General features: G+C 42.4%; 3 protein-coding genes across 6 annotated transcripts in view; 2 read left to right on the top strand and 1 right to left on the bottom strand.

Moving 5' to 3' along the window:
* Positions 1 to 15,761, top strand: part of dennd4c (DENN domain containing 4C) — a 48,312-nt gene extending 32,551 nt beyond the window's left edge. The window contains exons 10-35 of one of the 4 annotated variants that reach the window (XM_011487387.3): positions 1,015 to 1,190; positions 1,295 to 1,395; positions 3,357 to 3,581; positions 3,885 to 4,030; positions 4,221 to 4,259; positions 4,490 to 4,620; positions 5,319 to 5,451; positions 5,987 to 6,193; positions 6,277 to 6,405; positions 6,482 to 6,629; positions 7,333 to 7,479; positions 7,707 to 7,823; positions 8,482 to 8,613; positions 8,699 to 9,342; positions 9,385 to 9,750; positions 9,849 to 10,053; positions 11,015 to 11,112; positions 11,209 to 11,384; positions 11,454 to 11,606; positions 11,693 to 11,888; positions 11,981 to 12,091; positions 12,170 to 12,307; positions 12,422 to 12,539; positions 13,566 to 13,719; positions 13,807 to 13,871; positions 14,123 to 15,761. In XM_011487387.3, the coding sequence (XP_011485689.1) occupies positions 1,015 to 1,190; positions 1,295 to 1,395; positions 3,357 to 3,581; positions 3,885 to 4,030; positions 4,221 to 4,259; positions 4,490 to 4,620; positions 5,319 to 5,451; positions 5,987 to 6,193; positions 6,277 to 6,405; positions 6,482 to 6,629; positions 7,333 to 7,479; positions 7,707 to 7,823; positions 8,482 to 8,613; positions 8,699 to 9,342; positions 9,385 to 9,750; positions 9,849 to 10,053; positions 11,015 to 11,112; positions 11,209 to 11,384; positions 11,454 to 11,606; positions 11,693 to 11,888; positions 11,981 to 12,091; positions 12,170 to 12,307; positions 12,422 to 12,539; positions 13,566 to 13,719; positions 13,807 to 13,871; positions 14,123 to 14,259 (4,392 nt within the window). In that variant the 3' untranslated portion in view covers positions 14,260 to 15,761. Of the gene's footprint in view, positions 1 to 1,014; positions 1,191 to 1,294; positions 1,396 to 3,356; positions 3,582 to 3,884; positions 4,031 to 4,220; positions 4,260 to 4,489; positions 4,621 to 5,318; positions 5,452 to 5,986; positions 6,194 to 6,276; positions 6,406 to 6,481; positions 6,630 to 7,332; positions 7,480 to 7,706; positions 7,824 to 8,481; positions 8,614 to 8,698; positions 9,751 to 9,848; positions 10,054 to 11,014; positions 11,113 to 11,208; positions 11,385 to 11,453; positions 11,607 to 11,692; positions 11,889 to 11,980; positions 12,092 to 12,169; positions 12,308 to 12,421; positions 12,540 to 13,565; positions 13,720 to 13,806; positions 13,872 to 14,122 lie in introns of all 4 variants that reach the window. The other 3 variants (XM_020711607.2, XM_011487385.3, XM_011487386.3) reach the window with 3 other exon arrangements.
* A 1,849-nt stretch (positions 15,762 to 17,610) lies between these two features.
* Positions 17,611 to 20,446, top strand: LOC101168655 (borealin-2). The gene is made up of 10 exons (XM_004079677.4): positions 17,611 to 17,914; positions 18,002 to 18,133; positions 18,206 to 18,246; positions 18,319 to 18,370; positions 18,917 to 18,981; positions 19,057 to 19,118; positions 19,189 to 19,284; positions 19,352 to 19,433; positions 20,109 to 20,195; positions 20,291 to 20,446. The coding sequence occupies exons 1-10, from the start codon at positions 17,803 to 17,805 to the stop codon at positions 20,333 to 20,335; spliced, it is 774 nt and encodes a 257-aa protein (XP_004079725.1). The 5' UTR covers positions 17,611 to 17,802; the 3' UTR covers positions 20,336 to 20,446.
* plin2 (perilipin 2) lies at positions 20,097 to 23,509 on the bottom strand. Its single transcript, XM_011487384.3, has 8 exons — positions 23,410 to 23,509; positions 23,199 to 23,242; positions 22,770 to 22,965; positions 22,476 to 22,558; positions 22,101 to 22,386; positions 21,368 to 21,543; positions 21,171 to 21,272; positions 20,097 to 21,093 (listed from the first exon to the last, which is right to left on the bottom strand). Exons 2-8 carry the CDS (start codon positions 23,226 to 23,228, stop codon positions 20,641 to 20,643), a joined length of 1,326 nt encoding a protein of 441 aa, XP_011485686.1. The 5' UTR covers positions 23,229 to 23,242; positions 23,410 to 23,509; the 3' UTR covers positions 20,097 to 20,640.
* Between the last annotated feature and the right edge of the window lie 227 nt (positions 23,510 to 23,736).

The raw sequence follows: 23,736 nt of genomic DNA, 5'->3' as shown, positions 1-23,736 counted from the left end.
CAATATTCTTTTATCTGTGAACTTTCACTGCTTTTATCAGGGTTTGCAGGTGTCTGAACACACAATGTCGCAATCCTGGAAAATCTCTTTGATGCCAAAAACCTCTAACTGTTGTTTTAGACTGATCTGACTCCCCAAATACAGAACAAGTCCATTTATGTAAGGAGAAAAAAAAAAGATAGCCATGAATGTTTTCATTGTGTCAGAACTGGAACTTTTGTATTTGTGTTCTCTCTCTAGAGAGACCATCAACCAAAGTTAAAATCAGAAAATCAGAATAATTCATTGCGCTCCGGTTCTCAATCTTACACTGACTACCACTTAGGTGTTTTTCTAAATCTCTATGAACGGTACCACAAACAAGGAACTAAAATGAGTGAAGCTGTTATTTTGTTCTATTCTATAAAGAAAATTCAGCTCAAAAAATTGCCTTTTTGAGTATTTGTTTATTCGAGTCATTGTAAATCAGAAGCAAATGAAAAAAAAAAAAGCCTTTTTAAAAAGATCTTATTTGTTAAGTAGAAAGCTCCCTGCTCCGCTCCATTCTGATGCATCCACTTATAGAGAACTAGATCCGTGTACGTCTCTGAGCTGCCATCTGGATCAAAACTGTACGGCTGGATAGCCAATATTGCTTACCATTGTAGTTCCACCGGGATTGTTTAGGTTGGGAGTTTCAGGAGCTGCATGCTAGCAGAAGAGCATGTAAATAAAGAGCTCTCAGCAATGTGGCAGGGATGGGGGGACAGGGTTGCTCTGTGTCAACAATCCCACTCACCACTCAAGGCAAATTTCTATTGAGCTAAAGCCGCTCTGCAGTAACAACTATGTCCAATAATTTGACATGGCTTTCTTAATTTTGGTTAAAAACTTCATAACTGTAATTAAAAATAAAAATATCAATTTTCTCTAGGACTGTGTCAGATGGCAGCATGAGTGTATTTCCTGAGATAAAGCATGTGATCTTGCCTGGATTCGGTAACGACCCCCGGTTGTTGTGTCGCCTCTTTGCAGATGATCTTCCCCTTCCAGTGGCAGTGTCCCTACATCCCTCTGTGTCCGCTGTCTTTAGCAGGGGTCCTGAACGCCCCCTGTCCATTTATAGTGGGCGTGGATTCCCGTTACTTCGACCTGTACGACCCCCCGCCGGATGTCATCTGTGTGGATCTGGACACAAACACAATCTACCTGTATGCGTTGCTATGGTTCTGCCTTATAGCAAATGCTATAGGGCTTCAAGTGTTTGTTTATGCTGTCCTCCTGCTGACTAACTTCACGGTGCTGAACATGACAGGTCTGATGAGAAGAGACACGGCAACTGGAAAAACCTCCCAAAGAAGCCATGCAAGTGTCTTATCAACTCCCTGAGCAACTTGCACCACCAGCTACTCAAAGGTACAAACAGCAACTCCCTTTCCCAGAAAAAGAAAACTTAACAGACGGGCTACAAAGACTAAAAATAATACTTAAAAATCACAAATACAAAGCAAAGGCTCTGTATATAAAAACACAACAGAATTAGTATACATGTATTTAAAGCAGGGTTCAAACTTAAGCAAAAATGCGTGATTTAGAACTTCAAATGAATTCAAAGCACAGCATCAGCTGTGTCTCGTCACATGATTTCAAAAGTGCTTTATGATGTAAAATATTCCAAAACAGCAATAAATCAACACTAACTATACAAACAGATTTATAAGAACTAATTTAAACTTCAAGCTAATTTCACAGTCATTTCAGATTTAATATATTTGACGTTTTTGTCCTCAAAAATACTCTTAAATATAAGAGAATAAAATGATTATAGGGAATGTTTGAGTAAATGCACCATACAAGTAAAAAGAGCATAAAAAAGCCATATGTACTTTTTTCCCCTTTGTATAAGTGTTCATTACAAAAACAGACAATAAGACATATTTTCTTAAAGATTATTTTTGCTATTTAAAAACTTTTTCCTCCAAGATAATTTTTTTTAACCCTAGAACACTTTCGCTATAAAAAGTTACACCATCACTTTTGACGGATGATTTTTACCCGATATAATATACCCAACAAAAAGTACTTATCATATAAAATGGATTAAAACATGACAACACATGATAAATTAGAGGGGTTTTCTTTTATTATTTTATTACTGGAATTTGAGAACAAAAAATTCCTGAAAGATAAAAAAAAATGATACTGGAAACATGGTCTTTGGTCCACCCATTCCTGGGACATATGAGACTTCCTGGGGGAAACCATCTGCACCTTCATATTTGCACACTAGTGTGCCGTGGGAGATGGTCAAGTGTGCCGTGGAAAATTGCCCTCATTCACTGATCTAAAAACATTAACCATCTCCAGGAAATCAGCTCTTTGTTCATCCAAACAGGTCCTGATAAAACACTGAGTAGTTAGGAATATAAACGATCATAAAATACTTTTTTCGTTGTGTTTATTTGATTCTATTAAAGACATTTTGATAAGAATGACGGTAACGCGAAATAGCTGCAGCTATAACTGTGTAAGGAAAAGTCCCGCAGCTTTTACTGTCTCCACGACTCCACCAATCATTCTTGAAGGCTTAATCACATGTCATCAGTCTGACCAATCAGAAGTGGTTAAAGTCTCCACTTCCTTGTTCCAATTTAGCTCATAACTCAGTCAGTTCCGACAAAAACACCAGCTAAAGCTCGTCTTTAGCGGTGTAACTTTCCACAGAATCTGGTATCAGACCGTGGAACAAGTGAACAAAACCATGAAGCTCAGAGACGCGAGTCTTTCTGCCGTTTTCTCGCAGTTTTCACACTACATCTCCCATGATGCATTGGCTTAAAGGGACAGCGTCTTGAAAACACAACGAACATACAGTTTGTATGTAACTTAACTTTTATTACATCTTTTAGAAAAACATCTGCAACTTCCTGCTTTTTCTGCCACAATTATCACAAAAATGCACGTCAGATTGGCGGGGGGTGGGGGGGGGGTGGGCTGTAGATCAAAACAGACTATGAGTTTCTGCTTTTTTTTTTTTTTTTGGGATGCTGGTGTGCCGCGGGATTTTTGTCAAGGTTAAAGTGTGCCGTGGCTCAAAAAAGGTTGAAAAACACTGCCTTAGAGATATAGTCAACTTACTGCCGATTTGGAAAAGAATTCAAGAAAATAACTAATGTTTAATAAAAAATGTGTTCTTTTGTGTGCCAAAGGTAATATATTATCAAATACATGGATATTGTTTACTATAAAAGGCCTAAGAATTAGTGAAGTACATTCTTATCAACCGCCTCAGTGACTTTAGGAATTTTAATTGTTCTTTTGAAACTTAAGTGCTTAATAAATCACAAGTTTCTAACTTCCCCTGATCTGTGTTTCAGTTTCCATGCGTGCCACACCCCAGGAAGACTCCACTTTGGACCTGCCCCCGATCGAGGCAGACTTCACGTGGCACAAGAAGAAGATGGCCTTGGAGATGGAGATCCAAGAGGCCTTCCTGCGTTTCATGGCCTCCATCCTGAAGGGCTACCGCTCCTACCTCAAACCCATCACCCAGGCGCCCTCCAAAAAGGCCACGGCTGCAGATTCCCTCTACGACCTGCAAGGTGAGCAGATGACGCCTCCAATCAACATGGCTGGAAGGGTTTGTCATTTCCTGCACGGTGTACCACTATTGATTCCTTGATGCGCTCCTGCCTTTGCTTCAGCCATTAAAGAAATCGATCAGTCATCTCAACACTTTGATTGAGCGTTTCTGTATTGTTGCCAAGAATTCCATATTTCAAACATTAATCTCTCGGATCGATCACAGCTGGATGAAGTGGAGTCGCTCCTCCCCAGCCTGCTCATTATCATTGCTTCTTGTCAAATCTCTGAAATTGTTCCTCAAGCTGAAATGTGTCCTGCAGGGTTTCTCAAAAGCAGAGACCGTGCCCATCAAAAGTTCTACTCCACGCTGACAAAGACTCAGATCTTCATCCGCTTCATCGAGGAGTGCACCTTCGTCAGTGACAAAGACACGGGTCTGGCTTTTTTTGATGACTGCGTGGAGAAGGTGATTAGCCGCCGATGTCAGACCCTCGTTGTTTTGTTTCTGTCTTCCGGCTTTGGTTTGCTTCCAGGGAAAATCTATTGTATTCCAGAAGTTTATTACAAATCAACATTAACACGCTGGGAAAGGCTTAGGAAGCCGAAATTTCCTCTGATTCATTCTGTTGCCTTTGGTCTCTTTCCTTTTCTTGCAGCTTTTTCCCTCAGATAAAATCACCGACAAGGGTACTAAGGTAATTGCGACCACTTGTAGTAAAATTATTTCGCAGGGTCTTGTTTTATGTTTGTGATGTAGGATTAAGATAATAAAAACCAGCGCAGGCACGGACATTTCCTGCTTTTTCTCTTCAATCCTGTAATGTTCGTCTTTTGGTGACCGCTGCTTCAGATAGTGAAGTGTCCACATTATTTGAAGGAAATGAGGCGTTTCCTATCTCACCACCTCACATCTTTGGCTCTGCAGGCCGAAGGCGAGTCATCTGAGGACACCAAACTGCTGGAGCTGGATGAGTCTCAAAGGAGCGAGCACACCGTCTTCGTCATGCCGCCTGAAGCCCCGCCTGACGACGGACCCGAACCGCCTCCCCGCTACAAGTAAATCTTCTTAATTGCAGTCGGTTTTTTCAAAGACTCACACTGAAGAAAATTGCATTTCTGGTGTTTTAAACTTGTTCTAGTGGAATTTTTTCATGATGGAGGACAAAATTGCGTTCTGAGTATTTATTTATTCAACTTGTTTTGAATTAAGAGCCAACAAAAAAATGTAATTGGAAAAAAGAGCACATATGTGACGTAGAAAATACTCTGGGTGGGCCATAAGCCCCCCCCCCGATGCATCCACTTGCAGACAAATAGATCCACGTACGTCTTTGGTTTCCTCTCTCTGAGCTGGCATCTGGCTCAAAACTTTAGGGCCGAATAGCCCCAATATTGCCCGCCATTTATGTTGTGCTGGTTATGTTAGATTTGGGCTGTGAGGGAATGTAAGCTAGCATGAATGATTATAAACTGAGAGCTCTCATTAACGGGGGAGGGGAAGTGGGGGGCGGGTTTGCTCCGCATCATGATTCAGCCCACAACTCAGAGGACAATTATTAATGAACTGCTGCTGCTCTGCAGAAACTATATCCTGGAGGACAAGTATTTTTTTGATTTAGGCAAAAAATGCAGTAATCATAATTGAAAGACCCACTGGGAACACTTTTACAATAAATCAAAAGATGATCAGAGTGAGACTTTTAGGTGTTTTTGTTATGCTCATGTGATCTCACGGCTCTTTTGTTTCCCACCAGCTATAAAAGTTTCCCCAACCTGCAGCTGAGTCTGTTTGACTGTCCCCGAGAGCCACGACCGTCTCCGAACAGCAGAACCACCAGGGCCACCCTGAGCAACAGCCCGGCGCTGCTGGCTAAAAGGACAAAGCAGGTAAACACGAGGTTCTGCATCCTTATTGATCTCCTTTGTGCCGCGTCTCCAGTCCAGAATGCGTTCAGTTTACTAAATCTACATAAAACTTGGATTGCGATCAGATTTTTTCAGTCCATAAAACTGGTCTTATTTTTCTTTGGAGGTTAGAACTTTGAGAGATTAGATGAGAAAGTGTGAACACGTCTGAGAAAAGTGTTTAAACTGTGTTGTGGGGAGTTCTACAACCTTAAAATGTCTGTAATTCTACATCTTGCATCTGTGATAAACGAGTGAAACCGTTCTGACAGTTATATGGAGCTACATGTCTATTTTACTCATTTCTATTGACTTGGAAAAAACAGATGAGAGAAAAAGATCCAAGTCTGACATGCTGCTACTGCTTTTTACAGGAACACAAATAGTTACTTGTCCTGGTTACAAGTTACTTAATTATATCAGTTACTAACTCAATTACGTTTAGGATTAAGTGGTGAGTTACCACAACTAATGACTGAAGTGCAGGCTTTAAAAAAGAGCCACTTTGATTCAACAGGAGATCAAGCTGGCGTTCAAGGTGGCGAAGCGTTATTACTCCAACCCGACGCTGTGGGGCCGCTGTTTGTTCAGCCACTGTTACAGCCTGTGGTTCATCTGCCTCCCAGCGGCCGTGCGGCTGGCCAAGTCCAAACCCCGCGCAATGCAGCAGGCGTACAACGTGCTGCTGAAGATGAGGTCCACTGAGGTGGAGGTGCTGGATGAGGTAGAGCCCTGTGATTTGGTGCAGTGGTGCTGCTTTGGGCCATGTTGTCAGTGCATGAGTGAAACTCTTTGGTTGCCTGTCAGGTGTGTTACAGGGTGGTGATGCAGCTGTGTGGCGTGTGGGGACTTCCTGTTATGGCCGTGCGAGTCCTAGTAGAGATGAAGAAAGCTGGAGTCCACCCCAATGCCATTACTTATGGATACTACAACAAGGTTTTAGGCTACAGCGGCAGCTTATTTTGCTATCTCTCAGCTGGTTTGTCCTCATTCCTGCTCCTGTTTTCTTTAGGCCGTCTTGGAAAGCCCGTGGCCGAGCCGGAACCGCAGCGGCCTCTTCATGTGGACGAAGGTGCGCAACGTGCTCCGAGGAGTGGTCCAGTTCAAGCACTCTCTGAACCGCACGCCTTCCAACAAAGAATCCCCAGGAACACCAACAGGTGGGATTCAGCATGACTGCAGGGCATACAGCCATGATTGTGCAAAAATGCCGTGGAGTGGCATTCACTTAAAGGGATGTACAAAGAGATTCTTTTTGGCCCCCATCCGATTCCAAGTCATTTGATTTGGAGTATTTGCCAATACAGATCGTTCAAAAATTAACAAATGTTTAAAAAAAAAGGTTCAAACTATCCCTGATGTGTTTTTTTTTTTAACTAATCTAGGAGAGAAAAATACTTTTATGCTCAAACATTTTGATCCACCAGCTTTAGATTTTCAATGTAAACATGCAGCATTCAGCACATGAAACCATTGCTTTGAGCTGGTTAGTGTGAACTCATTGCCCAACCTCGTGGTTGTATAATTTGGAGAATTCTATCCCAGCTTTGGAGCCAAAGACATGGGGAAAATGCCAACTTTACCTTTAAGTGGCTGAAAAACAAGTTAATAAACTGTTGAAACAAACAATTGACTTTACCATGTAAAATCAAAATCTAAAATAAAAGCTGGTAAAGCAGGGATGTTAATTATCTTTTACAATAAAAGATTTATTTAAAATTTGAGCACCAACTTCTTATTTTTTAACTGTTGGCTTAATTAAAATAGTAATAAACTGCTTGATCAAAGCTTGATTACTGATGTAAAAGCACGGTTACACACTTTGCTTCTCTCTTCAATATCTTCCTCCTGTTCTTGGTGTAGCCGGATCAGTAGGAGGGTCAGAGGTGACCGATGTCGACAACTTGAGTCACGGGAGTGTTGACAGCTCCTGTGAGGTCAACGGCAAACATAATCTGTTCGCCCCCAGCCACAAAAAGGACGACACGGCAGATGGCCACAGCAGTGCAGGTAAACGTTCTCCTCTCTGAATCCCTCAGCTGCTGCAGTCAGAACTGCAGCAATGAAAATGGAAGCAGGCTATGTCTTTATTGTCACTTCCCACATGTACAATGAAATTAAAAGCTGTTGTCATATCAGTTCCAATTATATATATAAAATATTTACATGTTGGCTATGAAAAAATTTATAAAATAATGGCGTTTTTGACAATTTTGGTGTGAATTGGTGATCTGCAGGAAGACAGTCAGATCAAGGTTACGGCTCGAAGGACGAGTTGCACCAGGAGCCGGCAGAGTCTCAAACGTCTATGATTTCAGACAACCAGAGAAACGACGATGAAGCAAAACATAAAGGTAAAAAAAACAAAAAATCTTTTTTAAGAGACTTAAGTTAATCCAAATCCCCTACTGCAATTTTTGGGAAATTAAATTAAAACTGAACATATTAAGGTTTTCAGGGAGTAAAAATGTTCACAGATCTTATCTAATGAACTATGTTTATACAGACTGAAGTAAAAAGGCGGTTTTCTTTCATTCCCAAGGTCAGGTTTTTTTCTTTTTTTTAAAGAGCAACATTTTTTGAAAAAAGAAAAAAAAAACTCATCCCTTTCTCTTAAATATGTCCAGGAATCCTTTGTGTTTACTCTTTATCTTTGTAAACACTTGTCAATCTTTTTACTACTGCAACTCTTCAACCGTAATTAAGGGAAAAAAGGTAGCTTTGCACAGAAATGCAACATTGTATGTTGCATGTCTATTGAATGTAAATCACCTGATTCTGATGCAGAAAAGCGGCTTTTCCTATAGGCTTTGCGTAACGCAAAGTGTTGCATAAAGGCGCAAAGCCAGTAGAAAAAGCCACTTCTTCTGCGCCAGAATCCCTGATTCACGTTAATGGTCAAAGAGTTACGGTTTGTCAAAGAGTGTGTGTTTTTTAGGTGTCGCTGGCAACATCTTTGATGTTAACTTCCTGAGTCTTTATGTGGTGCATATCTCTTGTATCTGTGAGCAGAAGGCGACATTGCCGGCTCGCTGGACAAAGCGGTAGCTGTTTCAGAGCCCCCCAGCCCCGTGGATGTGTCCTCACAAGGCCCCAGCATCGTAAAGCTGTCCACAGGAAGTTTGGATGAGGGCCGGGAAGTGGGTGAGGAAGAACTCTTTTCAGATCACCTATATGAAACTTCAAGTTAGATTTGAAGTGACCTTTTCGTCAATTTCTCTTGGAACAGGAAAGCTCTTCAGAAAACACATTAAGAAGGACAGCGTGTCGCTGTCTGACGAGGATTCCTCGCTGCCTGGAAATGCGACCAACCAGCAGCAGCGGCAGAAGGCCTTCTCTGAGCGCAGCTGCAGCTTCAGCGCTGAAACGCGTGCCGGGATGCTCCAGGAGAAGGGAGTGGACCACATGGCCAGCCAGATGGGCGCAGATGCTCGAATTCTGGCCGCAGCTTTTTCGGGAGCTCAAGCTCAGCCCTCAAAGAGTGTTTCCAAAGCTCTTTTTGAAGACCTGGAGGAAGAGCCCGAAGACGACAAAGCCAAGAAGCAGCCAGAAAAGGAGAACTCCAGAGGTCCAGGGGACGGTGAAGGCGGTGGGCAATCTGGGGTCAAGAAGGAACAACGGCAGAGGAAGCACACAGAAACGCTGGAGGACGAGTCTGGAGCCAAAGGAGCCATCTTGGAGAGGGAAGACGTACAGACGGGGGCAGATCCTCTATCCCTGTTGGTGTCGGAGAGCGAGGAATCAGCTTCTGTTAGCAGTCAGGACCCCCCGCGCCCCGTTCCTGCTGTGGTATCTCGTAATCTAGCAGAGGAAATCGAAATGTACATGAACCTGAGAAGCCCCATGGGCCCGAAATCCTCCAGCATGGAGCTGCAGCCGCCGCAGCCGCCGCAGGCGAACTCCACCGATGTCACCCAGCTCAACCAGTCTCTGGAAAGGAGGTCCAGCCTCCCCGCGCCCCCCATCAAAACTCCATCCAACTCACCAGGCGACACGCCCAAACGCTCCCCCAACACTCTATCTCGCTCCAGGACCTTTGCAGTAAAGACGAAGGCGAGTGCTGCTGCAAGTCCAAGGTCATCCTCGCTGACGGCTCTGGTCAAGTCCTCGCAGGGGGGGTCCCTGGGCTCCGTCTTTAACTCCTTTTCAGCCATCAAAATAGACTCTCTGCTGTCTGGACCGAAAATTGACGTTCTTAAATCTGGAATGAAGCAGGCGGCAAATGTGGCCAGCAAAGTGTTGGTGGCTGTCGCCACGGCCTATTCTTACTCGGATGACGAGGTATTTAACTTTTTTGCTGGAATTATGATCAATTCAATTTCTCTGTGAATGTTAGTGGAACTTTTTCAACTGAATTCTTGTGAATTCCTCCTCTTCAGGAAGAACCAGATCAGAAAGGCGGAGGCTTCCCGGCTCACTTGGATGAACACATGCTGTCCACTCATGACTTGAGTGAGAGTCCAGACAGAAAGTCCATCCCAGGATTGGTGGCTAACGGTCTCAACCGAAGCTCCACCAGCCTGGGAAGCAGCAGTGGCAGCAGCGACACAGGCAGAGGGACCCAGCAGACACGTAAGCACCCGAGTACGCATGCAAAGGGGGCCGACGGCGCACTCTAAGACCCACTTTGATAAAAATCGTCTTTTTAACATGTTCTTGTGGCATTTTCTGATGATGGAGAACATACACCATATTCAGTAGGGTAAAAGTAGTATTTTTGCATAGTTTGGCCGGGGGTCCAACTTATATGTGATTTTGGAGGGGGGGGAAGGCTCATATAGAGGGTAGGTGTGTGTATCTGTATTTGTTACTCACAGCAATGCAGATGAAAAAGTGCCGCTCAGTCTGATCAGCAGGTAGAGTCCAAAACCAACATGGAGGAGAATCTGATCGTTCTCCACCTCCATTAGTTTTTCTGTTTTTAATTTTTATTGCCTGGGACTACTGCTGTAGAGCAAGTCATCGAACTGGGTCTCATCGACAGAAGGACATTCAATAAATAAACCTGATTACTCAACATCATCTGCCTGCTATTTATTTTAAAATGAGATTTACAGTCAGTGCTTCCATGTAGCAGTGAGGATTAAAAGCTCTGGACAGTAGCTCCTCCTTCTTCTTTATTATGGAGTTTTTTGGCTGCTGCGACTCATACTCCGGAGCGACCAATATGGTATATCAAAAAGTAAGCTTTAAATTGCATTTCTGAGTATTACTTTATTTAAATCTTAAATCAGAGCAGCCAAAAAAAAGCAGTTGGAAAACGAGAAAATATGCTGTGAATATATGTTCCCTGGTCCGTTCAAGCAGAAAGCTCTTAGCAATAGGTTGGGGGGGGGGGCGGGGTTCCTCTATGACAACAAGCCCGTCCACAACTCATAAGGAAGTTTTTAGAGAACTACTGCCACTCTGCAAAAACATTGTTCTAGGAAACCATAGTTTTTTTAAATTTTGGCCACTGGGAACGTTTTGGAACAAAAGATCAAACAATGATTGGAGTGGGTCTTTAAGGAGGTTTTGGGGTCGTTCTGACTGTGTCCGTCTGCAGATCTGACTCCAGGACGAGCAGGCAGAGGCCTCGACTCCGAGCAAAGCTCCTCACATCACGCTTCCTCCTCCAGCATCTACCAGAACTGTGCGCTGGAGGTCAGACAAACCGAGAGGCCTCCATGACACCGCCGTTCTTCTCTCCAAACAAAGCAAAACAAATCGGACTGACCCCCTCCCCTTTCTCACTGACAGGTATTGATGTCCAGCTGCTCTCAGTGCCGCTCCTGTGAAGCCCTCGTTTATGATGAGGAGATCATGGCGGGCTGGACAGCCGACGACTCCAACCTCAACACCAACTGCCCCTTCTGCCGCACAGCCTTCCTGCCCTTACTGAACGTTGAGTTTCACGACTTGCGCACAGTGCCCGGGTATGAATCTGACTTTAGATGTAATGTTCAGATTTACTGGAGAATCTCAATTAAATGCCACTCTGGCAGGTTCTACATGAATCAAAGTACTTCAGGAGACAGTCTCCACTCCACCCATCCCACCCCCAGCAGCTCCTCTGACATCAAGACACCGGACCTCATCTCCTTCCCTGAGGAGGCGCCACCGGAGACTCCTGGCGGTCATTCTGGAACTCAGAAGGGGTAAACGGTCAAAAGCAGGCTGATTGCAGCAAAGACATATCCTCTTTCTTTCTTTTTTTTCATCCTTTTTCTTCTGGACTTCTCAGTTTGGTTCCAGAGCCTGTGCAGTCAGACCCTCTGGGTCTGCTGGAGCACCAGGCAGGGAAACTGCAGAGAAGCAGCGGGACCTCACTGACGCGCAGCAACAGTGTTGGAGGTCCGCTGCAGAGCCTCGACAACTCTCTGAGAACTGGGCATGGCGTGTCCACCACCAGCCTGCCCTGCAGCCTCCAGGAGGCGTCGGTCAGTTTCCTTTGCTCTGACATGACTAGAAATAGCTTTTATTCGTCCTGGAATACCCTGAAAGTGATTGGCGGAACTTTTTGGTTAAGCAGGATGGCATTGGAACAAAGCGACCAAACCCCAAACCTGTATCTGTGCCGTACCTCAGTCCCTTGGTCCTCCGCAAGGAGCTGGAGACGCTTTTGGAAAACGAGGGCGACCAGGTGAACACTTCGACCCAGTCTGCTTTCCAGAAAATAGTTAAGATCCTTCAGACGTTTATTTTGAAATGCCTCTGTCAGGTGATCTACACACACAAGTTCCTCAGCCAGCATCCCATTATTTTCTGGAACCTGGTGTGGTATTTCCGCCGCCTGGAGCTGCCCACTCACCTGCCCGGCCTCATCCTGAACTCTGAACACTGCAACAACGGGGTGCAGGTACTGTTTATTAGGAATTCATAAATATGCTCAGTTTTCCTACAAAGCCCCCTTTCCCCATTGAAACTCTCCATTGAACCCCATTGAACAATAAAATGACTGTAATCCTTGCAGCTGCCTCTGACCTCACTGTCTCAGGACAGTAAGCAGGTATTCGTACAGCTTCTGTGGGACAACATTAACCTGCATCAGGAACCGGAAGACCCCCTCTACCTGCTCTGGAGGACCTTCTGTGAGTGTTTTTGGATAAATTGTGTCAGGAGAAGGAATGGGTTCCGTCTGGATTTTATTTGGTTCTTCTACGTTCCACAACAACACATTAGGCGCACCGCCTCACAGGGCGCCCCCTACATTTTGGAGAAAAATTTAAGACTTTTAGGTGCGCCTTATGGTCGTGAAAATACGGTACTTCAAACAAAAAGTCTCTGTAAAACCACGTGTATGCTTGTTTCTGACTTCTGCGTTTAAAACTCTAGTGTTCAAATAAAGCACAAAATGTACATCCACTGAACGCATGCTAAAAAGTTAAAGCAGTTGAAAATTCAGGGATTTGGATTTAGTTGTGACGAATGGGTGGCATCCTTGTCATTCATGAAAGTGCCAATTGTTTGAAAATTGGTCATGGAGGAGTAATTAATAATTGCGGTTTGTGCCTGGTCAGAGTTATATGACACCAAGTCTTTTGTTTATTGGAATAGAACTGTGAAAGGAAAAGCCTGCAGCTAGATTTGCATCAGGTTGACATTTTGCACCAAGCCTCTTCCACCTGTTGGTAGATGTGCTAGTATTGGGTAGCGACAGTCCGGTGTGAACACCATATGCTAAAAGCGTGTTCAAGAACTCGCAATCAGCACTTTCTTGAATGCGCGATACATGCCGAGTGTGAACGTAGCATAAGATGCTTTATTTCATTCTTTCTGACTGTCTGCACTGCGTCTCCGTTTTCACAAGCACTGAAGCAAAGATGTATTTTATTGCTCATAGCCACAACAATCGTGTTTTTTTTTTCTGAGCATTGTACACGTCACTCTGATACACCACGTTGCTGATTTAGATTTTTTTTGCTGTGAAGTAAAGACAAACTTTCACCGACTTAGGCATTTTAACTTTTGGCAGCCACACCCATTCTTAAGCAGTACCCGTGGTATCGAATACGACGACATAAAGTTTAGAGACCCATCCCTTGTCAGGATCACTCCCTGCTCTCTGAAAGAATGTTTCACTGAAGCTGATCTGCTTTCCTGCTGATTACTTGCAGTGGAGAAAAAGGGGACTCTGGCTCCAACAGACCACCAGGAGATCCGCACTCTTCTCAACACCATTGTTCGCAACATCCAGACCAACGATGTCTACGGGCCAATCAACCTGCTGATCAGAGAGAAAAAGCGGCGTCCAGATGTCAAACGGCAGAGGTCTGCCCTCCTCTTCCTCAGTTCCTCTTTGTTCTTTCTTCAGGCATTGGCATTCACTTTGTTTGTCTGCTTTGAAATTATCTTCAGGAGCATCTACAGAGAAATAATGTTTCTTTCACTGGTGGCCTTGGGACGCGAGAACATTGACATAGGTGAGGATACATAGTTTGTTTTACTTGTTGTTTAGTGTTCAAAGTTATATGTATAGGTATTTTCCTGATGTTGGTGAAGGTTCTCTTTCATCCAGGTGACATCTTGAAGTTGGGTCATGGTGACAGGACTTAAACTCTTCTTCCTTGAAACGTTTCGAACGTTTCAAGGAAGAAGAATTGAAGTCCAGTCACCATGACTGTACATGAAGGCATATTTTCCTGATGTCTGCCATTCTTCTCATCACTTTCAGAGGCGTTTGACCGGGAGTACCGGCAGGCCTATGAGCAACTGAGCCCAGAGCAGCTCAAATCTTTGAAGACCATCGATCAGCCGCCTAACCCCAGCGTCCAATGGTGCCTCAAATGTTTTGGCGCCCCCTTTATCTGAACGCAGAGGTGATAACCCACCAGTCAAGAGAAGAGATTTGAAAATAAAACGGTACTTGTGTCTTTGAAGTGACTTCTTTTCTACTCTGTTTCTCTAATTGTTTTTCCTTTTTTTTTTTGGTTTTGAGGTGTTCAGGTAGCCGCCTTCAGCGGGGACTTGGTTAATATTATCTGATGAGTTGAGCTGCTTATTTTGAAAAGTTTGTGTACAGATAGAATCCCAGAAGAGAATGTATGGACCTCCCTTGGTTTGTTTGTGTATTTGAATGTGCGTAGCCACTGGGTTAGCTTGTAGCTTTTGCTTTTGCTTCCTGTTTTGCAAACTGTTGAGAGCACAAACCCAGCTGTGGTTCCAGAGTCAAATAAAAGTTTAATTTAATCGTCCCAACGAGAAATGACCCAATTTCATGACAATAGGAAAAAAAAAATAACAATAGACTATACTAACCTTCAACAAGTAGGAAATGTAAAACCCAGGGCTGACTTTTTTTTTTTTTTAAAGACAGAGTGAATTAACTGTATAGTAAATTTTTGACCTAATCAAAGTGTAAATATAGGTGGTCCTCTTGTGCGTTATCAGTAAAACTGGACTCAAAACATTCCAGATTACCTAAGGTCGAAGCAGCTAAAGCTAAAAAGTCTGCAGCAAGAAGTAAAACCTTTAAAAGAAATCATTGTTAGTGCCACACTACTGAAAATATGTGTTTAAAAAAGAAACAAAACTGGGTGAAGGGCCTAATAACTCGTGCAGTCATCAGTCCACAGTGTGCATTTTAATAGTAAAATACTATAAGCTAACACGCCTTATGGATAAAACATGTACTTGGGCTATGCTTTCTCCTAGCATTGGAAATACCATTGAGGTGTTTTAAAGTAGAACTACAACACGTAGACTTTTTTGAGGTTAACTGTGTGTCTTTGGATGCTAATGCTAGAAACTAGAGCTTTTCAGTGCTAAGGGCTTTGTTCAGTTCTACTGTGAAGAAAGCATAACTCTTGACGTGACATTCCACTGAATGCTCGAGCGTTCAGACTCAGAAAATGCTGTGGAGAACTTTTGGGACTTGGATAGAAATAGTTTTTGTAGATTTGGGAATGTGTCTTGTACAGATGAGATGATGTATAAAATACCTTTTGCACTGCATTGATTTAAAAAAAAAAAAACTTCACAGAGAGGTGAGGATGACACCACATCTGATCATTAACAAACTTTTTTTTCTCCTCCAAAACAAAAAAAGAATTACAATTATTTATTTTTGTATTATTGAATTTGGATTGCAAATGTTGTACTAACGTGGAATTTTAATGGCTAATGTCCCAATTTTCCCCTTTTATTCTGTCTTAGGGGATTCCATCCTGTACTGACTTTGTAAATTTGATCTCAGTTGTACAGAAGACTTTTTTTTTTTTTAAAGAATAGATGAAATAATCTCTTGCCGTCCTGTGGAAAGGAAATGAATGTCATTACTGAAGTGTTCTGCAATAAAAGTTTGTAAACTGATTTAAAAAAGTGTTTTTCTTTTTCATTTCATAGGTAAAACTGAGGTTTTATTGCAGACAAGACTGTTTGAATAGTTTATTACATCATAGAAAATCATACTTTTTGTGTTTCATTGAGTTATAGTTGAAACAATGCAATTATTATTACAGTTTCTATAGTTCTTACATTGATGAAAGTCTTCCGGGAATTCCCGGAAATCCGGGTTTTTGAGCAAACCGAACGTACTTTCCGGGAAATAAAGACCTGATCTTTACGGACAAATCGCTTTCCAGATGAAAAAATGGTCTGAAATCGGCGAATTTTAGCTTTATTTTCTATATTTCTCCGCGGATCGCTTCCTCTATGGTCGTGGCCATCTCTCGTCTTCCCGGCCTAATTGACCAATGACGGGACGTTTTAGTTGCTTTCGGATGCGTCGACGGGTCTGATTGGCTCTGTCTGCACCACGTGGTCAGCGTGACTTGCTTCCCTAGAGACCAAAACTGGCTGACCCACGCTAAATTTTCACAAACAAATCTGAAGAGTTTGCGATCAAATTTGTGTTAAAATAATGGCAGGCATCGTCATTATTGAGCGTGGTCACGACCTCAGTTGTGAGAAGACGATAAAAAACAAATTGAAGTGGTCTTGGCTGGAAGAAAAATATTTTTAAGGTAGTGTAGGTCAAATACTTTTTTGTGTAAAATAATCTCAAAACCAAATTCAGAAATAATTTCAGTTTTATTTTTGAGTTTCAGTTTTTATTTTGAATACATTTCTCTATCTAATTTATTTGTATTTCCTAATTACCATGATTTAGTTCAGTATAGTTGACATTAATTATAAGTATTTGATGGTTTGGACCCGCACTCCCTTAAAAAATAATGTTTACAATGTTTAATTTAGTTTGTATGTTTGTTTTGATATTTCCCAGATTATTTAGTATTGGTGTTAAAGAATTGATGTATTATGTTATAGAATTATAGTTTAAAGCAGATCCCATATTTTGATGTAATTATAGTTTGAGAAAACAGTGCAAGTGGATGTTGTACATCAGTCATTTCTAAAGCAGAAATAATGTATAAATAACTGAGGTATTTTCATAGAATATCATAGTTACTGGTGTTCTTTTTGCCATTTGGGGCTTTGATGTTACTATATTTTAGCAATTGTATCTTTTGCAGATTTTAGGAAAAGCTTAGATTGTAGGATTGTTATACTTTGAGCAATGATCCAAATTCTTTTTTAGGACCAGCAAGTCCTTAATGTTAAGTCAAACTAGGGGTTTGAATGACAAATCATGATGCTCCAATTAGTCTTAGTTTCTTGATTAAGAAGTGAATAACGAGCTGCCAGAATGCACCAGAATGCATCTAAGACTATGTATTTTTCAAAAATTTCTCTCTGCGCCGCCATATCGCTCAAAGAAAAGTTCAGGGATTTTTTCCTTGCCTGACTTTCATCACTGTTCTTAAAAAAATGTGAAATTCAACAAACTAGTTGTAATTGTCTTATAGTATAACTTAGAACTATGAAGAAATCACTTTAAATGATCTAAATTGAGGTACTGAATGCTAGGGTAAATGCCCACTAAAAAGCATGCAAGTTAGTTTAGTGTGGATAGCACTGAATTTAAAGATAACAGAATTATAAAAACCACAAAACTAAAACTTTAAAGACCCACTCTGACCATTTTTGATATATTTTAAAAGCCCGGCGGTCCTATAATTATGATGCCGTTTTTAGCCAAAATCAAAAACCTGTCATTGTCAAGGACTGTTTCTGCAGAGCGGCAGGAGTTCGTCGGAAATTTGCCATTGGCCGGGACCATTGGTGCAGAGCAACCCCGCCCCCTTTCCTGTCACCCATCTGTTTATGTGCTGAAGTGACAGCGAGGAGGGAAGGGCTTTTATCAGCTCTCTGCTGCTGATGAAGCAGCCGGTGTGTACAGGTGATCTTAATTAAGTGCCCCTCTGCCTGTCGCATTAGCTTAGTAAAAAAAAAAAAAAAAACGCACGAGGAAGCAGTGTGGAGTTACATCATCAAAAGAGCCAGGAGGAAGAGATGCCGCCAAAACGGACGAAGGCTGCTGCTAGCTTCCACAACAAAGAGGTGCTGGGGCGGGAGATTCGTCGGAACAGACTCGCCCTTTTTATTCAGCAGTTTGAGAAAGAAGGTCGGTAGGCGCGTTTGGAAAAAAAATATTAAGTACGGTATTCGGCGTAAAGGCAAGTTTTAAAATGGCACATTTGCCTACTAACAGCACAGGAACGGCTAAAGGACCTCGAGGCTAAAATGGAGAACTTGCTAACTACAGTGGACAAGGTTTTTAAGGTGGAACTGATGAAGATGCCTCCTTCTCTCAAGAATACTTTAATGGGCGACATTTTGAATGGTAAGAACTTAAAGTTTTATGACAATTAATATTTAAAGAAAATAAAACATTTTTTGTGCTCTTTTGTGGTAGAGAGTGAAGTTTCCGCTAGTGAAGTGTCTATAGCTATGAAGGTGAGTTTCTATATTAGCCCTTAACTTTTCTTTTTTTCTTTTCTTCTAATCTTTAAACGTTTGCATTTACAGAGCGAGTCCCGGGAGATGTCCCAAACTCTCAGGAGAATCCCCAGTAGAAGAGGTTTCCTTTGGCTACATCTAAACTCTGCTAAAGTTTAAGGCTATGTCCGAATTCCTACCTTAACCCCTAGAGTGCACTATATAGCGTGTTCGCCATTTTGTAGTTCTGTCTGAATCTACTATTCCCAAATTAAGTGCCCTAGAAATTTCCCAGAAGTCTGTGAAAAACCAGTGTGCATGGATGCTCACTAGATCGGCAAATATAGACCACAATGCATTGCGTCTCAACAAATTTAGCCCCTAAAGATGTATTTAAATGAATCTTTGTAATATAACAATCGTTTTCATCTTTAGAAAACAGTGGACTCATAAACAATTCTCGCAAAACACTCATATTAACTAGATTTTAACTTTGTGAAATCAATTTTAAATTGAGTATGGTTTCTGAAATGCTTTTAAAATTCAGGGTACTATATAGTGCCACACTATAGTTTTAGTTTTAGGGGTTAGGGTAGGAATTCGGCCACAACTTAAGACATATTTATAACCTTAAACTCACTTTGTTTGTTACCTATTATTATATATGTTTTTTTTTATTTATTTATAGTTGGGGCAACCAATTCCCCTGTTGCAGCAACATCAGCCCAGAATTTATCTTTAAAAACCCCAAAGGTATCAGAAAACTGAAGTCTAACTTTTGAGCAGTTCGGTATACAGGTGACGTATTCCCATTTTCTTGCCTTTCAGGTAGCTGACGTGCCAGCGAGGAGCAGGACACTTGTTGGCAGTAGCAGCACTGGAAACCTTGTGTAAGAAACTAAAATAAAATTGTGAGTGAACAATTGTTTTACACACTTTCTTTTCGTTTAAATTTCAAAGGAGGTCCGCTACAGCAGCCAAAAGAGGCCAAGCCCGCTCAAGGTGTCGCAAGATGACGGATCTGCCGATTCCAAACCAGAATGTGTATAAGCTCAGGTGTGTGGAGCTGCTGTGCAGACGCATTTACGGCTTACTTGAAGCTGATGAAGACGTGTCGTCATAGGTCTGTCATGTCCGCTGGTGAGCTGCCCTGTTCAATGTCAAGATCTGCTGCACACGTCACTGTGACAACAGGACGAGGAGAGGTATCAGAGATAAAATAAATGGCACCTTTTGTTTTTGTTTTAAAGTCCCACTCTGATGAAAATTCTGTTTTAACATGTTCTCGTGGCATTTTTTCTGATTTAAGATGTGCATTAAGGAAATTAAGCTAAAATTTGCATTTCATAAATTGGAGCTGACAGGAACATGACATTTGAAGAAAGACGTTATTTGTGACATAGAAAACACGCTACAATGAGGGGAAAGGGGGCGGTGTTGCTCCATGGCAACAGCCCCACCAAAACCCCAAAGGCAAAATTTGAGACTGAAACTGAGTGAGTTAGCTGTCAGAATAGTGAACATTTAGGCTGATCTTGTAGTCTATTCCAAGTCAATGGTAGCATTAGACTTTGCACTATTTCCATGTTTTCTAGCAGGACCACCGATGTTTTGGTTTTTGGAGGATGACCCGTTGACTTTACGCATGCCTAGGAAAAGAAACAAACCAGGACAGCATCTCTAGCCTACAACTCATTGCAAAAGATTTTAATGTCAATGAGCTTTTTTATTTATTTTTAACCCTGGTTAAACAGAGTAGAAAATGACATTTCAGACTTAAACTGACCAGTCTAAGAAGATCTCTGCTAAATTGGCTCTATTTTTTTAGAAAGGAAGACAAGTCACACTGGATGATCTCAGCTTTTTTATTTTGTTTGTAGACTGTCAGCTTTTCTGAAGAGACGAAGGATAAAATTAACTGGGACCTGCTGGACGACGTTGCATGGTGTCAGATTCAGAAACTTGCGGTAACAAAAAGCTAATTTTTCATTCACAATTTAAAAAAAGAAAATGTATATGCTTGTTCAGTGCATTAGGTTTCCTTTTTAAAATCTGTTTTTAGGGTCTGATGGAGTATCTCTCACAGCAAAATGGCTGTCAGCGATAAGCGGAGCCGATCTGAGCATCCACTGATCTGTTTCATTGACGGTTGTATTTGTCAGTTGTAGTTATTTGTGTTTTAATGTGTCAAATTACTTAATAAAACTTTGAAATGTGTTGTGCTTTGTCTCAATTCTTGTCTGATATAAACTTGTGTGATCTGGTTTATTTTTTTTTGTTTTCCAAGTCCAGATCCAATGTCTTGTTTTTTAATGTGAGCTGCACGTTGATGTTTGGGCAGGAATGAAGCTTACAAATGTTCAAATCAGGTGCTTTTATATAATCAAAAGTGCCAGTGTTGTCTGTCGGCTGTTACTCTGAAGCAGGAGGAGAGGGCTGCTGCTGAAGGAGAGGCTGCATCTCCAGGGGGGGCCGAGTAAGTGCAGGCTTTGGCGACGCAGGCGGGCTGCTCCTTCCAGCAGAGGCTTCAAACCGGCTGGGTGACGGGGCCAAGCGAGGGTAGAAGGGCCCGACCAACCAGTTGAGCGGCGTGTTGTTGACCAGGTAATCCATGATGCCATCGAGGGAATCTTTCATTCGGCTCATCTGGACTTTGCTGCTGGCTAACACGGTGTCCGGCAGGTCTCCCAGCGCTGCTGCTTTGCTGAAGCTGTTGTAGACCTGCGCAGCTGAGTGGGTGAGGGACAGCGCCTCCTGCTGGATGTGGTTGGGGAGACCCTGCATGCTGGAAACGATGACCAGGCATGTGGTCTGAAGCTGTTGGGTGAGGGAGCGTGCCAGAGCCAAAGTGCGGGACTCGATCATCTAGTAGGAGACGACAAACATGGTTTTGGAGTTGTGCTATGACTAAATGAACCCTTGCTTCTCCGTTTGCCTCTTACCTCCGCCTGGTGACCGTTCTCCTGGACCGACTCGCGCGCCTTCCACGGCATCAAAGAGTTTAGCTTGTTTGCTCCGTCGATGTTCGTTCTGCTGAGTTTAATCTAAAACAGAAACCAGGAGGACTTTCAGCACCGAAGTGTGAGGTTAGAGGCTGAAATGGTTTCACCAAAAAGAGATGCTCTTCATCCAGACTCACCAGGTCAGCAGTGGAGTTGAGCTCAGAAATGAACCTCATGCTCTTCTGCCTGCCGTGCTGAATTCTGGCGACCGCTCGTGTGTACGCTCGCTTCCGGAGCTTGGTAGAGAGGCAGCCCAGGCGGACGTAGTAGCTTCGCTTGTCACCATCAGAGCCAACAGCTGTTGCCTCCAGCTCTGTCAAAAGGCAGGAAAGCAGCTATCTTAAAGACTCACTAAGATGAAGATTTTTTGTTTTTTTGTTGGAGGACATGTATTTAAAAAAAAACCGTAGGCGTTAAATTTTCCCAGCGTATTTTCGATGGCACAAATATGCCCTTTTTCAAACTGAAATTATTGTCTGCACCTGATTCAATGACTTTCATCAGAGTGGGTCTTTAAAATCGGACTCAGAATTTTTTTCGATCGTAAAACCCACAAGATTAAAGAAGTGGAAGGGTTTTTTTGGTGTAGCTTGAAGCTTTTAAGTATATAATTCAATCTTCAAATATGTGTTGTGCAGAATTCTATGATCACACTAATAACTGCTTCTAGAAAGCTGTATGTGTGACAGAAATAAGGCGATATCTTATAATATTCTAGATTATGGTTTTTTTTGGAAAGCTGAGCAAAATATATAAACAGGCGGCTTGTTTCTTGTAACATCTAGAAGCAAATGAGCTCACCACCCTTAACATTTTTGGTTTTAGGGGGAAAAATAAAGCAAAAACTGAAGTTTTTTTTGTGGCTCTCACCTATTTCTTCTTCAGTGACAGGCAGATAATGCTCCACCAGATTCTCGGATGTGCTGAGGGCGGTGTCCACTCCGCTGCTGACCAGCTGCATCACTCTGCTCTCCAGCATCGTATTCACGCCGCCACTGACGACCGCCTTGGTCTTCTCCACGCTGTCCTGCACAGCGCCCCGAGTCTTCTGCACGACGCCGCTCAGAGTCCCGGAGACCGAGTCCTTGGCGCCCGACACTCTACCGGTCACGGCATCTTTAGCAGAGGTTACCACACCCTTGGCACTGGAAACAACCTGAATGATTGCAGCAATAATGAGGAGGGGTTTTAGGCCGTTGTGTAAGACTGAACACAGTTCACAGTGTTGTGCAAATTGGCTCGTACTTGCTCAGAAGGCTGGCGAAGAATTGGCAGGGTTTTTTCAATTCGGTCCAGACCTTTACACGCCAGGTCATTGGCAATGGTGACTGTAGATGGAAACAATTACACTGAGACATACTTGTGCAACATTTGCTCATTAGTCATAACTAGGTGAAAGATCCATATGAGTAAGAGCTAACAGTTTCTCCTTAACTTTCAAGATGCCTACTATGTGAATTACCCCCCTATTTAAGTGTAACCATCGTAAGCTCTGAAAGCATGCGAGCATAGGATTACGAAAAGGTCAAATTTGCTCACGCTGGGGCTCCAGCTTGTCCATGATGGGCGAGGCGGTTGTGAGGGCCACAGAGGTGATGGTGCGGACTCCCTGCTCCGCGGCCTCACACACTGTCCGGATGTAAGGGTGGTTGTCTTTGGTGCTGGAATACACGCTGAACACCAGCCTGTAGGTGGAAGTGACCAGAGGGAGGCTGCTCACCCTCTCCACCACACTCTGCACACAGAAACACAAGAGTTACACCTGCTTTGTTAATATCCACCTTTTAAGAGCATCCATAGAATCATAGGTGGAATAGAATTTTAATGAAAACATATTGGAATATTCTAGAATAAAGAACTAAATCACATAATTTTGTATTTAAAAAAAATGGAGTGGTAGTGGTGAAATACTGTCCTTTTAACTTTAACAGGTTATCAAAACATAAGTTAGGAAAAAACTATGCTCACCTGGTTTGGAATAACTTCAGCGTTCACCATTTCTGCTCAAAAACCTTGAAAAGAACGAAATATAAGTTTTAAAAACAAAAAAAAGCAGTGAGAAAAGTGACGCTAGTAGTTTCGTAATGCGAACGTCTGTCAATAATAGAGACCAAAGTAAAAGTTTAAGCTGTTTCAAAAACACGTTAACGAGGTTATGAGTAAAAAAAAGAAATCTTACCAAAGAGGTAAAAGCGTAAAATCAAAACTAAAATGAGTTTTTAACTCCGCGAACTGATAAAATATGAGGGTGTCGGCAGCTGTTTATATACACGTTAAATCTCGCGAGATTTGAGCAGCGACATGATGTCAGCCTCACCAACTTATCTGGTGCAAAGGTGAGCGGAACAAAAGTTCATCCGGGGGTTTTCCGCGAAGTAAAGGTTTACATCAGAAAAATGATTTAACAGATTTTTCGAAACTTTTCTTGAGACAATACGCGATATTTTCATTAAACAGGTTGTTAAAATGTAACAACATTAACATAGTGATATTATTACTTGGTCGA

The sequence above is a fragment of the Oryzias latipes genome, chromosome 18 (assembly GCF_002234675.1).
Source record: "Oryzias latipes chromosome 18, ASM223467v1".
Classification (NCBI taxonomy): Eukaryota; Metazoa; Chordata; class Actinopteri; order Beloniformes; family Adrianichthyidae; genus Oryzias; species Oryzias latipes.
The sequence above is the reverse complement of the archived record's forward strand: the minus strand, read 5'-3'. Positions and strand labels throughout refer to the sequence as shown.

Bases quoted from the DNA above. Each gene is read 5' to 3' on its own strand.
- LOC101168655 (XM_004079677.4), top strand. From the start codon at position 17,803: ATGCCGCCAAAACGGACGAAGGCTGCTGCTAGCTTCCACAACAAAGAG. The intron at 18,247-18,318 runs GTGAGTTTCTAT...TTGCATTTACAG, and splicing joins AAGTGTCTATAGCTATGAAG to AGCGAGTCCCGGGAGATGTC. The intron at 18,371-18,916 runs GTTTCCTTTGGC...ATTTATTTATAG, and splicing joins GAGAATCCCCAGTAGAAGAG to TTGGGGCAACCAATTCCCCT.
- plin2 (XM_011487384.3), bottom strand. From the start codon at position 23,228: ATGGTGAACGCTGAAGTTATTCCAAACCAG. The intron at 22,559-22,769 runs GTGAGCAAATTT...TTCCATCTACAG, and splicing joins GGACAAGCTGGAGCCCCAGC to TCACCATTGCCAATGACCTG. The intron at 21,094-21,170 runs GTAAGAGGCAAA...GTCTCCTACTAG, and splicing joins AGAACGGTCACCAGGCGGAG to ATGATCGAGTCCCGCACTTT.